This window comes from Azolla caroliniana, unplaced genomic scaffold (assembly GCF_043228905.1).
Source record: "Azolla caroliniana isolate FFs.n. ecotype wild unplaced genomic scaffold, voAzoCaro1.0.p SCAF_1018, whole genome shotgun sequence".
NCBI classification, from domain to species: domain Eukaryota; kingdom Viridiplantae; phylum Streptophyta; class Polypodiopsida; order Salviniales; family Salviniaceae; genus Azolla; species Azolla caroliniana.
Window position 1 is genome coordinate 1 of NW_028231453.1, and position 12,086 is coordinate 12,086.

The following is a 12,086-nucleotide window of genomic DNA, read 5'->3' on the forward strand; positions in this document are numbered from 1 at the left end:
ATGCGACCTGATCGGTGGTGATCGTCTGTCGATCGCGAACAACAACATGTTGTTTGTCGGCCTAGGCCAACAACTACCCTTCCTTGGGGCTTGCTTGTCGAACTATAAAAGTTCTACAAGCTCGGGGTTTGGTCGAACCTTTCATTGTTAGACGAGTTGGCGGCTCGCCGAACTTGGAAGGTTCAACCTCGATTCAACTTGCCGACCTCTACGAGCGCGTGGCAAGTTTTGGTTGGCGGACAACAACGGTGAGCTTGGCGAGTTTGTCCCATTGTTGGCGTAGATCAAAGCGGCCCAACGGGCACAGGGAACAACGTTCCTCCCGTGGCGCCTACAGTCTCCAAGCGATCGTGAAAGCACCGGATGCAACAACATAGATTTTACCACAAAAAAGGGAGACCAACTTCACTCAATTTTTGAAGGGGAACAAAATGTTAATCACAATTGCAGCATAGAGCCAACTACAACAAAGCGAGTGACAACAGGTAGGAGGGGCGAAGTACTCAACGGCAATGGTGACTCCAACACACTCCCCTTTCAATGCACCTTATTTGGCAAACCTTGCATTCCTCCACGCGAAAGGCAAGCTCTCGAGCTGACTGTGGCGAACGCGGGCGAAAGCTATCCGTGGATAAGCCTCCGGTCGACGAGCACTCGGGTTCGCAACAACGAACGGAGGCCTCACACGGTCTTGACTCCGCTGCCTCGAGAGGAAGGAAAGGGGCATGGGAGCTTGAAGAGAGAGAGAGAGATCCAAGTACCCAAAGCAAAACTTAAGAAGAAAGAGCCCTTTTTACGAGCACCCCCTCTCCCTTTTTATAGAAAAAGGGACGGAAGATGCCACTTACAATAAATGAGGCAAATATTCCTCTCCTTTGCCAAAATTCAAGGCCTTGATTGATTTGTCAACATTGAGCCATGTCCTACATCAACTCCCTACACATATTTTTAACTCCATCTCTCTCTTACCTTTCAATGTACTTTCCTCTATCTGTACATGTGCACTTCACACCCCTTTCATGTGTACACATAGCACATAACCATTTGCCCCTTTTTCCCCGATTTTCTCATTGTTGCTGAAAATCTTCACAACAACGGTTTGGGAGTTTCCAAACGTAAACTGAACTAGTTCCAAAACTGGTTAACGCTAACCAGTTTGACCAAATTGGTTAAGCCTAAACACGTTAGGAACCATTTTAGCCAAGTTGATAAAGCCTTACCAAGTTTTGAAACTGGTTTGGCCCAAATTTGTTCAGTTCGGCTTGAGCCATCCCAAACTAATTAAGAAAGCTCAAGCCTAAACTGAACCAAATCAAATTTCCAAACTAACAAACCATTTAAAAATGGTTTAACAGTCCAGTTCAGGCTTGAGCCGAGCCTGCCAATTCCTAGTAGTAACATATGCAGTAACAAACTAGAATTCTGTAACTAACATACTAAACTAACAAGGATATGTTGTTAACCTAAAGTAAATGTCTTTGAGTAGAAATGCGTACAACTAAACCTTATTTTACTATCCTTACACGGGACAAGGAAGCAAACTCATCCCTTTATTTCAATTCACAACTAGATTGGGTCGCCATATTCTAGCTCCTCAAACTGCCCGAGAGCCGGCTGCTGCAAAGGTCTGGCACACATATCATGTTCCTCACACAATTACCACCAAGTTTTGGAAAAAATTCTGGAAACAACAACACACACGACGAATCATCACTTTCTAATGGCTATTAATACATAGGTCATTATCGGTTGGTGCATGACAGCATGGGAACCTTAGCTCTCCTAATTGTGTAGCGTGCCCAAATGCAATAGAATCAATCTGACACGCTTTGTGGGACTGCCCAGAGTCCCATCGAATATGGCAGGGGGTTGGCCGCTTATTGCAATTATGTCAAGTGCAAGGCTTAATCAAGTGGGGAAATATATGTTGGCTATCATGTCAGGCCCCAATTGACAGATATGAGCATCAAGAGGAGGGGATGACTTTGGTGATAAAAACACAAGAGGTTTTTTTCTCCACCATTGACAATGTCCATGCAACTCCTATCAATGCCAAATCTCAAGTTGTGTTGGAATTGGTCAGCCCAATAACTCTTTGGACTCTATGGAAACAACGGTGTAGACGGGTCTTCTCGAACCAAACCGCACAACCAATAGTGTTAATGCAAGAGATATGGAGTGAAGTTGTAGCTTCTCTAAAAAGCCAATATGATGGCCTCAAGGGCGACTTCGATGGAGTTGAAAGACAATGACTAGCCTTCATCCAGCAATGGTCGACCTCCCCCTTTATTGAGTCGGTGGGCATCCACATAAGATGGACCTATCGCGTACCTACAAGGATTTGTATATATTAATCGCATATGTAAAATTTTATAACTAATGGAAGGAGTTTTTTTTGGGGGGGGGAAAAACTTATTTTACTCTTTCTAAAATTTTGGACATTTCTTATTAAAAGGGTGCTACAAAAATTATGAGTTATCCCCATTAAAGAGCTTATGCACATAACCTCCATATTGTTGATTATACATAATTTAATGGTCTAATCTTTGAAATTATGCAATTCTTTATGGATGAAACACATAGCTTGAGGTAGAAGATATTTCCTTGTCTTCTTCGAACCACAACTTGATACATAAAGAGATCAATCCATTCATTGTGGTTCTTGATAAGCTTGATCATTGTCATTCAACCCCCGTATGGTATATTTTCTATGTCAAGGCATCTTTCTACCACATGAGATCTGTATTGAAGTCTTCAGGATTAGCACAATTGTACTTCGTTAAAAGCTCAAATAGTTTCAAAATACTTTGATGATTACCAAAGGGTTTGGTGAGATACCGTTTTCATCTCCAAATAATCAAGTGCAACATGGATGCTTGCACATTACCAAAAATCAAGAATAAGTTGACTTTTTTTCCATATAAATTGCTACCCCTTTAGTTAGGAAGAAATACAAGAGGTGTCATATGTATAAGAGGTAGGCCTCATATACAGCTATGTGACTTCAATTAATTCTAAAATTGTGAAACCTAAAGTGATCCTTCGATAGTCCAGGGACGGTGCAACAAATTTCTACCTTACTTGATGATCTTCTATAAAGAAATTTAGGCATCAATTAAGGTTAGAATCTTCATGAAAATTGTTCTTTAACCTATGGAAACATATGATGATCAAGTGTAAGACTTTACTATGTCCAAAGCAATCAAATGTTTATTTTGGAAAAGTTAAGATATTCAACCTTGCTATGTGGTGCTTATTGAATGTATGAAGAATGAGAAAGTGACTAAAACTTTAGAGTATGTTTTGAAGGTTTAGCCAAGTATGTCTAGTTCTATCCCTCAAGCTAATCATTCTTGGATTCGAGTGCTTATTTATGTCATCAATTGTCGAAGATACATACATTAATGTTTCTCTCATTGATCAGGCTAATTTAGTTATAGTGTGTAAATCAATTACTTAATCATATTTATAGCCGTAAGCAATCAAAAGACAAATTTATGAATGTGTAACCAAAAGAATGCAAAATTTTCTCTCATGTATTGGGCCTAAATTTGCTATAGTTTAATTGGATATGAATTCACATTTGTTGTCTCAAGTAGTCATATATGTGGCATTCATCAACTGTGCACATATATGACTACTTGAGAGTCGAGACAACACATGTGAATTCATATCCAATTAAACTATAGCAATTTTAGGCCCAATACATGAGAGAAAATCTTGCATTCATATATGAAGAATTGGTCAAGCATCAAGAGGCAAATTTTGAATGCGCATTGGAAGGAGTGAGTAACCAAGAGTGTTGTTTGATAAGTGTTATGCCCTTGCTATCATATCATTTACAAGAGTGTGCAAATCTATCTTACATGCATCGCTATGAAATTCCCTTTTGCTAATGTAGCAAAACAAATTGAGAAAGTAATGGATATACGTTTAGCACCCCACCTCTATGACCTTTGGAATGCTACTTGAGAAAGGTGCATATAAACCATGAAAACCCAAATTATTTTAGGAGACGACGCAACGTTTTCAATTGTGGGTTACGTAAAATATATATCATGTTTCCTTTGGCTCAATGCAACATGCATCAAAAAGTAGTGAAAGATGTACTAATGTTTTGAAGCAAGCCATTGTGTGTGAGACAATCAAGAAAAAGAAGATCATGAAGATGGAGAGGTGTTTGGCAAGCAAAGGTAAAAAGAGGAAGAGGAAGGTGACTTGTGTTGGAAATTTGTCGAGAATCATCAAATCATGAGAGAACAATGAAATGAAAGCAAGATCAATTTTATTTGTACTAGCATATGCGACAACAATCCACGAAAAGTGAAATCTACAATAATTTGTAGAAAGGAGAATATTTATTATGTTGTGTGAAATGGGTCAAAATCTCATCGAGAAAGCTATAAAATGTCATTATGCAAATACATCAAAACATTTCACTTTCATGTTTGTGCTTGCCATATTCTATATTGCGAGGGGCTGAGTATGCATTTGGACTTCGAGAGGCATTTGTAAACCGTGAAAGTTAAGAAAAAGACAAATTCATTTTATGAAAATAATCATACGAAGTATATAAGTGTTGTTGATCCTCTCTCTATGGGGTACATTATTATACATATATGTCTACATATAACATCTTTGAGTGTTCAAATGCCCATGCATTTCTTTTTACAAACAACCAATTAAAGATCTAATCAAAAGTTTTGTTGTATGTAGATTGCATTGGTTTTTAAAAGTTGGTTCGTCATTACATTTGAAATTATAAAGCCATTATGCCATACTGTGTTTTGCATGAAATTTGTTGTTTTACTAACATCGAATGAGAGATGGTGAAGTAGGAAAATCGTGCATATTAAGAGGTTGGCATAATGGGAAGTCAAGTCACAAATGAACCAAACGAGAAAGAAAAAGGGGAATCTTGTACACCACATTTGTAAAGCATCATCAAGCAGTCATGAATCAACACAAAGGAGCAAGTGGAGAAAGAAAAGACTAGTTCTACTTGTACACACTATTGCTAATGAGGTCACGCGACTATGTCTAGAGTTGAACCATTCATACATTGAAGAAAATGTGCCAAATTCGATCAAGAAAGATATGAATTCTTTTCTCTTGGACCAGAAATGTATTTTTGTCCTTCATATTTTACAAGTGATTGGGGAAGCATTTTAACGTTACATCAATAGAATTTGGAATGCAAGTTTTGAAAATGTGTTTGTAAAGCTAAAGAATTACTACAATTATGAAGATTGCATTATAAGCACAACATATTGATAGATTGTGCATCATTAGAATACATTACTTACAAAAATTGTTACACAAACAAAGCTTGTCGATCTTGTTGGAACCCATGATGATTCCACTTGGCTCTCAAACTCCCTCATATCCTCTACAGCCTTCAATGTGAAGAATGATATTTGTACACATTAATTTGATGACAACTATAATGGGGTTCTAGAAATAGACTTTAAGCAGTTGTAGTTTGACATGCGTAATGTGTGTCCTATAATTTGTTTAGTTGTTGCAAGACAAACAATGATATGTTCAAATATAAACATTGACTCATAGGCTACTTACTTGAAGAAGATATGAACATGAGCTAGTCCTTGGAAGGTGTGAATTCATTGTGTCTAAATTTGTTTGAAATAAAAATTGCATGATTGTTAGAGTAAGTTTGGAATTTCAATGAATGGGGCCGAACTCAATAGTTTTATGAATTTGTGGTTTCTTGGAAAAAAAACCTAGAAAATAAAATTCACAATTAAGATGCAAAAGAACCTTACAAGGATATGAATCAATATTTAAATAAAGTACAAATAAATAGGTCCCAATTCTCGTAACTTCTTTTAGAATATGGTGGTTTGTTCATACACCCACAAAATGATTCATGGGAGGAACTTCCTCAAACATAGTTATATTGGACAACCCTTGGCATTTTATTCATTGCCAAAATAATATATTGTTCTCACATACAAATAGACAAAAAGAGTATTCCAATTAAAATCATACACTATGAGATATGGAAGAGAATGGGCAAGAAAAGCAAGTTCACACAATTTACCATATATAGTTAGACAACATCATAAGTGATATAAGTTTCTTTCAAAAAGAAACGATTGCAAACTTCCGTTATGAATATAAATTCCATATTCAAATAGATGACCGTATACATACATCAAATGATACGTAAAAGTCCATGTCCATATTGATAACAATATATATGCATTGTCAAAAGAACATATGCACATACTTTCACAAGGATCTCTATATTTGAAACACTTGGTATTTCCATCAGCTTGGCGTATTTTGATTCTTGTACCCTTTGTTAGACGCACATTTCTCTTCAAGTTTATAACTTTACTCGGGATTGCGTACATTTCTTTTTATTGTACATGCTATGACTATGATCTTCTCAACTTTATATCATAACTGAAATGAACATATTGTTGTTTTTAAAATGGTTACAAATAGAACATGAAAATAACGTGCTACTCCATAAACATGCTAAAATTGATGCAAAAGAGATGGAAACGTGAAGATCTAATAAATGCAAGAGTTTTAAATCTATTTCAGCCCCACAATGTTTTTAGGCAAAGGAGAAAACCTTTGAAAGCAACATTGAAGCTAAGATTAATTCAAGCTTCACGTTGATATATGATCAAGATGATGTTTGATGTGTAACTAATGGTGTAGAGGAGATGATTTTGTGAGTATCACCCATTATTTGGACACAAAACCAATTATTGGGTTGATAAGTAAGTGGTAAAACATTTGTGAGTGGTACACATCCGTAGTTGAACATGGAGAGTATTGCTTTTGGACTTTATTGACATACCAACACATTGAATAATAGTCATAGGCTTTACACATAAAGGATCCATTCCTTCAATGTAGAAGGATAATGAGAAGCACAATATCCTAACTACATAATCAACCTTATATGTGTAAACATATATACATAGCCTCATTATTATGGGCTAACTAAGGTAAACGCAGGCAAATACCTTCTTAGAAATGATGTTATCCATATTCTCATAATAACCAGCCACAAAAAAAAAATCCAACATAAAATGAAAAATAATAACATAGCAAGATATGGTATAGGGATTAGCCAAGATCGATGCCCCAACTAGGGGCCTCCTAAGGCATGTGTAGTCAATGTTGTCATGGGACATGGGGAGGTCATCACATCAATTATACTGAATGTATTGGATTGTTATCATGCTAGACCATTGAATCTAGTGAAAATCTATCATAATGGTAGCATTCACCATTCATCTCAAATAGTGAGGAGTGCCACAACAATCATTTATAGATGTAGGAAATTCACACACATGACTACATTCATACCTATAGGTATAGTACTTGATGTATGAGGATGACACACATCCGCTACCATCATGGGTAGCAAGGGTCGTGTTGGATTAGCCATTGGAATACACATCATATCAAACACTTCAATGGGCAAAAGTTAGAAGTTGTCAAACCACAAACAAAACGGATTTTAGTGTCACGTGAACACATCAAACTCCATCGGCCCATTGTAGGAGGATGCGGACACTAGGAAATAAAAGAAAGGACAACACGAGAACGCAACCTCAAAACGGAAAGAATGATACAACGAGACATGCATAAAGAATGATAGTAGCAGATGCATGTGTGGATGGAGGGGAGTAGCAGAGGCGCAACACGACGAGATTGCGAGGACCCGAGATCTCGACTTCTAGTAATCAAAACGGAAAGAATGATACAGCGAGACAGGCATAAAGAATGATAGTAGCAGATGCATGTGTGGATGGAGGGGAGTAGCAGAGGCGCAACATGACGAGATTGCGAGGACCCGAGATCTTGACTTCTAGTAATCACTTGTTCGATAGTGCCCAAGGAGCAGGAACGGCTATTTCAACATTCCCAGGAGGGCGTTCACGCGCAAGCCCAAAGTTAGAGCGAATGCACATATAGATAGAGAGGCTACGAGATGCGATGAATGATGGAGGCTACGAGATGCGATGATCGATCGCGGCTATAAGATGTGATGAATGATTGAGGCTATATAAGGTGCGATGGATCATTGGCGAAGAGACCAATGGCAGGGAAGGCATGCTAAAGTGATGGGGTCCAATTACTACTCTAACTTTGGAGTGGGACAAATTGTGTGGAGAGAGACTTTGGGGATCTTATAATGCTATGGACTCCTCCTGCTCCTCTTTCATGGACTTTTTTTTGGCAGAGTAGGGCATAACATTACATTCTTTGCAGATCCATTACTAGTACTACTCCTACTACATAATCTGCTGCTGCTACCTCAACCCTAACACTCTTCCTTCTCCATCTCAGATCAGGTTTGTCTCTGCCCCTCTCTCTCTCTTTCTCTCTATCTTTAGATTTAGGTTTTTCTTTCTGCAGTTATCTTTCTCTAGGTTTTGGGTTTTCTCTGTAGTTCTCTTTACATGGATTTTATGCCTTGTTCTGTCTTTTTGCAATTGTTTCACTTGTCCAATTTGGGTTCCTGTTTTGACTGCTATTTCTCTTATGTTTTCTATTGATTTATTCTTTCTGGTTTTTCTTACCTCTCCTTTCTTCTGCTTCTTGTTTCTAATGGCCTCCACCTATGTTTCTGACTTGTTTTCTCTGTCTTCCTCTCTTAGTATTTTCTTTATAAAAATCATATTTTCCTTTCATTGCCTTCTTTGTTGTTTCTAATGGCCTCTCTCTTGTTTTCCCTTGCTTCATTTTTCTGTATCTTATTTTTGTTTTTGTTTATTCCGTTATCCCCCTTGTTGTAGCCTCTCTTGTTTTTTAAAAAGAGCAAATCCTTTTGATTTGATTTATTTTCATGAATTTTCTAAAATTTTTAATTATTTTGAAAAGCTTCTTTTTAATTGATTTATTTAAATGGATTTCCTTGCTTCCAATTTGCGCAAATTGGTTTCCCCCAATTTAGCTGATCTATTTTAATGATTTTTCTTCTTGTTAATTTGGTTTTCAAATGATTATTTTTCTATTTAGTCAATTTTTATCTCCATGACTTTTTTCTTATTTTAAATCTTCTCCCCAGTTTCACCATTTATCAGGTTTTCCTCTTATAATGGCCTCTGCTTCAGCTGATTTGGGTGATGTGGCCACACCTGACCTCATGACTGAGCTGCTTCGAAGGATGAAATGTGCCCCCAAGCCCGATAAACGCGTGATTCTTATTGGTACTTATGCTGTTGTTAACCCTGTCCGATAAGACATTTGGTGTTAATCCTAGACTTAGGGAGCTTTTAGGAAGAGGGGGAGGGCTATTCTAGAAATAAATCAGGGATTTTCTTAATTTTTAAATTCATTAGGATTATTTTGATAAATTTACTCGAGGATTCTGATGCCAAAGAGCTTAAATAAAGAACACAACTGCATACATTTGTCATGGAGTGGATGATGGTATTAATATTGTCAGCACTTACCATTTGAATTCATTTAAATTAATGGTTTGATACTATGCTATATATGGCCAGAGAAATCTTGGTTATTCAAGAAAGAGCTAACTGAAGAATGCTATAGTGTATGCATATCTTGTGGAATAGATGATGCCATTGTATTATAATTACTAAATATTGAAACCTGAATCCCATGCAGCAAGACTCTACTTTGTATGAGAGACTCAAGCTAACTATATGACACTAATGCATGCATTTCTTGCGGATAATGATTAGATTATCTTATGGATACGTACTACTAGAAAGCCATATAATGGCTCATAGAAGACTGTAATGTGTATGAAAGCTAACTAAACAACATCGGTGAATGTATATGCTTCTTATATATATGAATAACCCACCTCCAGAGGAACTTATGTGTAAACAACATCAATTTAATTTTCTTTTCAGGACCTCCTGGAAGTGGCAAAGGAACTCAATCTCCATTATTGAAAGATGAGTATTGTCTTTGCCATTTAGCAACCGGAGATATGCTTCGTGCAGCTGTGGCAGCCAAAACACCCCTGGGATTGAAAGCTAAGGAAACAATGGAAAAGGTAGCTGATAGCTCATCCAAGAAAATGATCACTTAACAGAAGAAAAGAATAATGGGCAGAGACGAGAAAATCGTTTTCTCTTACAGTGGTTCCTTCATCAATTTTAATTTTAATTTGTGGTGTTACTATAGGGGGAGCTTGTATCAGATGAATTGGTGGTGGGCATTATAGATGAGGCCATAAAGAAACCGTCTTGTGAGAAAGGATTTATACTTGATGGATTTCCACGAACTGTGCCGCAAGCTGAAAAGGTTTCTATTTTGGGTTCTATGCATATAACATGGATTGGCCTCTGTCAAGCACAATATATATTAACAAACATTTAATGTTCAAGCACAATATGTATATTACCTTTGCTTGGCTTCTGTACTCTTATTGAGGTTTGCTGATACAATTATTTTTATTTTGGTTATCATACAGCTTGATGCTATGCTCAAGGAAAAAGGAGTAAAGATTGACAAAGTTCTAAATTTTGAGATTGCGGATCAGATTCTAGAGGAGAGAATAACAGGCCGTTGGATCCATCCTGCAAGTGGTCGGTCATACCATACAAAATTTGCTCCGCCAAAAGTGTCTGGCAAGGATGATGTGAGTTTCAATGTTTTTATCTTATAGAGGATATATGCATGAGGGATTACATAACCAGCATCATTGCATGTTATAAAAAAACACTGTTTGGTGATTGGTGTTATGTGTCCTAGATAACTGGGGAACCTCTTATTCAACGGAAGGATGACAATGCCGAAGTATTGAAAAGCAGATTAGAGGCTTTCCATAGACAAACACAACCGGTATGTGAAACTCCTAAGTTCTAATGAAATATGTCAGATTAGAGGCTTTCATGTGTGCAAAAAGAGATACAAGAATGGTTGATCCATGGTATATGCCTATCATTATCATGTAAGAAATTTTTGTTCATGTATGTAAAACAGTTTGGACAAGAAATGAATATGATCGATTCATCGTAGACTTCTTATCATTATCACATGAATCAATTAAAGCGAGATCCACATTTGGTGATGTAGAAACACTTCACCGTAATAAAGCTAGCTCATGTTGTTGCATAATACCTAATTAAATTTAACTATACTTAGGTTGAACGAAATATTTGACATTTGGTGATATTACCCATTGGATCTGTGTTTTCTGAAAAATAATACCACATAGTTTTTAATACTTTTTATCATCACAAGATGTCAACATCGTTAGTCTCATTTTGCTTACTTACATACATCATCATGGAAAAACCACAATGAACTAATAATATAATTTCAGTGTTAGTCTGTTTCAGCTATGCTTGGAGATTTCATCATTGTAAAAAGAAGACAAATAAATAACAATAATGTTGTTGAAAGTATCGAAGATGGGTGCAAAATAGAACTTGTAGTTTTGGAATGTGGTATTTACTATTGACATTGTTGAGGAAAAAACAAACAACAATAATAATGGCTTGAAAATCGTTAATTAGGCTGGATGTTCAGATTGATGAAGAAAGCTGGCTCTTAACTTACTTTTATGATGGTTCCAGGTGATTGAGTACTATGCACAAAAAGGAATTGCTGTTAGTTTGCATGCGGACAAGCCACCAAAGGATGTGGCTGTGGAGATTAAAGAAGCTCTAAAGTAGAAAATTTAATTGTTATATAGTCTCTTTTGAAATGCAAACACAAATGAGATGACGAGCTTTTCTATAGCATTGAAATTGACATTCCCTTTCTTTTTTGTACCGGTGGAGGCTTGTTCCAATTTTCTCCCTGGTATCAAATAATTTTGTTCTGTCATTAAGACAAAAACTAATTGATTCTGCATGTAAAAATATGCAGTTATGCCTAATGGCACTTGGAAATAATTGTGGATCTTTTTTGTGCTGCCTTGTGAATTTACAATGAATCATGCGAGGATTTTTTAGAGGAAAGAAATGGATTTATTGGTCATTTAGTGAAAGATATAGTGAACAACTTGCCCCATGATACAGGAATAGTAGAGATGGGGGTGATGGTAACATGTATTTTTGTATACCCGGCCCTACCCCTCTCTCAATATTTTTTAGTAAAATTGTTGAACATTGAGA

At 36.8% G+C, this 12,086-nt stretch overlaps 1 protein-coding gene across 2 annotated transcripts; it reads left to right on the plus strand.

Annotated features, from left to right (window-relative positions):
• Positions 1–8,207: 8,207 nt before the first annotated feature.
• Positions 8,208–11,848, plus strand: LOC147847443 (adenylate kinase 4-like). 2 transcript variants are annotated; one of them, XM_087339189.1, is made up of 7 exons: positions 8,208–8,342; positions 9,059–9,200; positions 9,870–10,015; positions 10,147–10,266; positions 10,436–10,603; positions 10,717–10,806; positions 11,544–11,848. In XM_087339189.1, the coding sequence occupies exons 2-7, from the start codon at positions 9,089–9,091 to the stop codon at positions 11,640–11,642; spliced, it is 735 nt and encodes a 244-aa protein (XP_087195315.1). In that variant the 5' UTR covers positions 8,208–8,342; positions 9,059–9,088; the 3' UTR covers positions 11,643–11,848. The 2 variants fall into 2 exon arrangements, with proteins under 2 accessions (XP_087195315.1, XP_087195316.1); XM_087339190.1 differs by having other exon boundaries at positions 8,234–8,342; positions 9,075–9,200.
• The last annotated feature ends 238 nt before the right edge of the window (positions 11,849–12,086 follow it).

What these genes read in the sequence shown, in the direction of transcription:
- LOC147847443 (XM_087339189.1), top strand. Translation starts at nt 9,089, where the DNA reads ATGGCCTCTGCTTCAGCTGATTTGGGTGATGTGGCCACACCTGACCTC. An exon ending in TAAACGCGTGATTCTTATTG is followed by an intron (nt 9,201 to 9,869) that starts GTACTTATGCTG and finishes TTTTCTTTTCAG; the next exon opens with GACCTCCTGGAAGTGGCAAA. An exon ending in AAGTGTCTGGCAAGGATGAT is followed by an intron (nt 10,604 to 10,716) that starts GTGAGTTTCAAT and finishes TATGTGTCCTAG; the next exon opens with ATAACTGGGGAACCTCTTAT.